This window comes from Orussus abietinus, unplaced genomic scaffold (assembly GCF_000612105.2).
Source record: "Orussus abietinus isolate OABI.00-Male unplaced genomic scaffold, Oabi_2.0 scaffold761, whole genome shotgun sequence".
NCBI lineage: Eukaryota > Metazoa > Arthropoda > Insecta > Hymenoptera > Orussidae > Orussus > Orussus abietinus.
The window spans coordinates 12,673-14,569 of NW_019394911.1; the positions used below are offsets into that span (position 1 = coordinate 12,673).

The 1,897-nt window shown below is 66.6% G+C and overlaps 1 protein-coding gene across 1 annotated transcript; it reads right to left on the reverse strand.

Moving 5' to 3' along the window:
- Positions 1-660: 660 nt before the first annotated feature.
- On the reverse strand, positions 661-1,176 carry LOC105702597. The gene has a single exon (XM_012430276.1). The coding sequence runs from the start codon at positions 1,174-1,176 to the stop codon at positions 661-663; it is 516 nt and encodes a 171-aa protein (XP_012285699.1).
- Positions 1,177-1,897: the final 721 nt, after the last annotated feature.

Below are 1,897 nucleotides of genomic sequence, written 5' to 3' on the forward strand. Positions count from 1 at the left end.
CCCGGACCTTACAGGCATGGCAGTGCCTACCGGGAGCTGAAGCCCCCGCCGGCATGGTCCAGGAGGATCATGGGTACTAAGCCCCCTCACCACGACAAGGTGGCGGCACGAGGGGGAGGGGGAACTTAACCAAACCTTTTTTTTTACGAGGAGAAAATCACTGACGGACACCTCTGCCCCATGAGGGAGGGACGAGGGTCGTGTGGGGCTTGCACCTACTAAAAACTCCGCGGTGGCCACCTTCGGCGCATTTTGGGGGGGTCACGGGATCGGTTGCGCAACCGCCGCCCCCCGGCGCCCCGCCCGGGACCCGGGCTCAACTCGTGGGGGGCAATGCGTCCCCCTGGCATCCGTTGTTTTTTGCCGACGGGGCGGGGCCACACCGCCCCGCCGGCACCTCTCGGGATCGTGTGCAATGGGGTCCCGAGCACTCACTCGAGACACCTGCGATCCCCGCGGTTCGGTCACGGAAACTCCCATTTAATAAGGGAGGTGGGATCGAACCGCCGCTCTCGGGGTCGGCGTGCAATAGGGACTCTCGTCCCCTGCCGAACCAAGGGGCGAGGACTGCAAGCGGGGCCAGGTACTCAATCCCCCGGCCCCTCATCCCCGCCGCCGAGAGAGTTCACCCCAAGAAATGAGTGAACGCGGACGGGACGCCTATCCAAGAGGCGGCGGAAGACCTGTCACTCCCGGACAGCGCCACCGCCCCGCCACCCCTTGGCGGGCGGGATCGGCCATCTCCCGATCCCGCTCCGCAGCCTCCTTCTTCAGCATCACCTGCTCGCAGAAGGAGGCCACCGCCTCCCGTGACATCTCGTCGCGGGCCATCGCGCCGACGACGGCCGGCAACGAGAGGTCCCCACCGATTACTTGGAGCAGGACATAGCGCTTCCCCTCCCAGGCGGGACACACCTCGAGGGTGTGTTGCGCCGTGTCCCGCTCCGCATCGCAATGATGGCAATGCGCCGTCGCCTCCTGACCTATTCGACACAGATACTTCCCGAAACACCCGTGTCCGGAGAGCACCTGCATCAGTCGGTAGGTGTGCCTACCGTGAACACGGTCCAGCCAGCTATCCCAGCTGGCCAGCACAGCCTCGACCGCCCTGTGCCCGGCGGAACCGGCTAGCCGGTCCCGCCACTTGGTTCGGGCAAGACGTCGGGCCTGGAGCATCACATACCTAACCTAACCTAACCATTTTTTTTTTGCGAGGAGAAAATCCCTACCGAACATCCCCGCCCCCGGGGAGGAGCGGAGGTAGTGTGGGGCTCGCACCCACTAAAAACTCCTCGGTGGCCGCCTTCAGCGCAAAGGCGGTGTAGCTACGGTATCGGTTACGCAACCACGCCCCCCCCCCTGCGCCATGCCCGTTACCGGGCCCGTCTCGGTGAGGACAGAAGGTCCCCCCAAAAATAAAACCCCTCTGACTTTGCCGGTGAGGCGGGACCACAACGCCCCACTGGCACCTCTCGGGGACGCGTGCAATGAGATCATGAGCCCCCATTCAAGACCCCCGCGACCCATGCGGCCCGAACGCGGGATCCCCCCGAAGGGGGAGCGCGCGTTCGCGCCGCAGCTCCCGGGGGTCGGCGTGCAATGAGAACTGTCATCCCCTGCCGACCCCGGCGGCGCGGGCTGCCAGCGGAGCCAGGGAACACGTTCTCTGTCCCCTCACCCCCGCCGCTGGTCGCACATTGCCGGGGGGGAGGGGGCGGTTACACACCACCCCGCCAGCGCCTCCTGGTGTCGCGTGCAATGGGATCCTGAGGCTCAGGACCCCCGCGGCCCATGCGGCCCGAACACGGGGCCCCCCTGAAGGGGGAGTGCGCGTCCCCGCCGCCGGAGGCCGGCGTGCAATGGGAACTGTCATCCCCTGCCGATCCCAGCGGCGCGA

What these genes read in the sequence shown, in the direction of transcription:
- LOC105702597 (XM_012430276.1), bottom strand. Translation starts at nt 1,176, where the DNA reads ATGCTCCAGGCCCGACGTCTTGCCCGAACCAAGTGGCGGGACCGGCTA.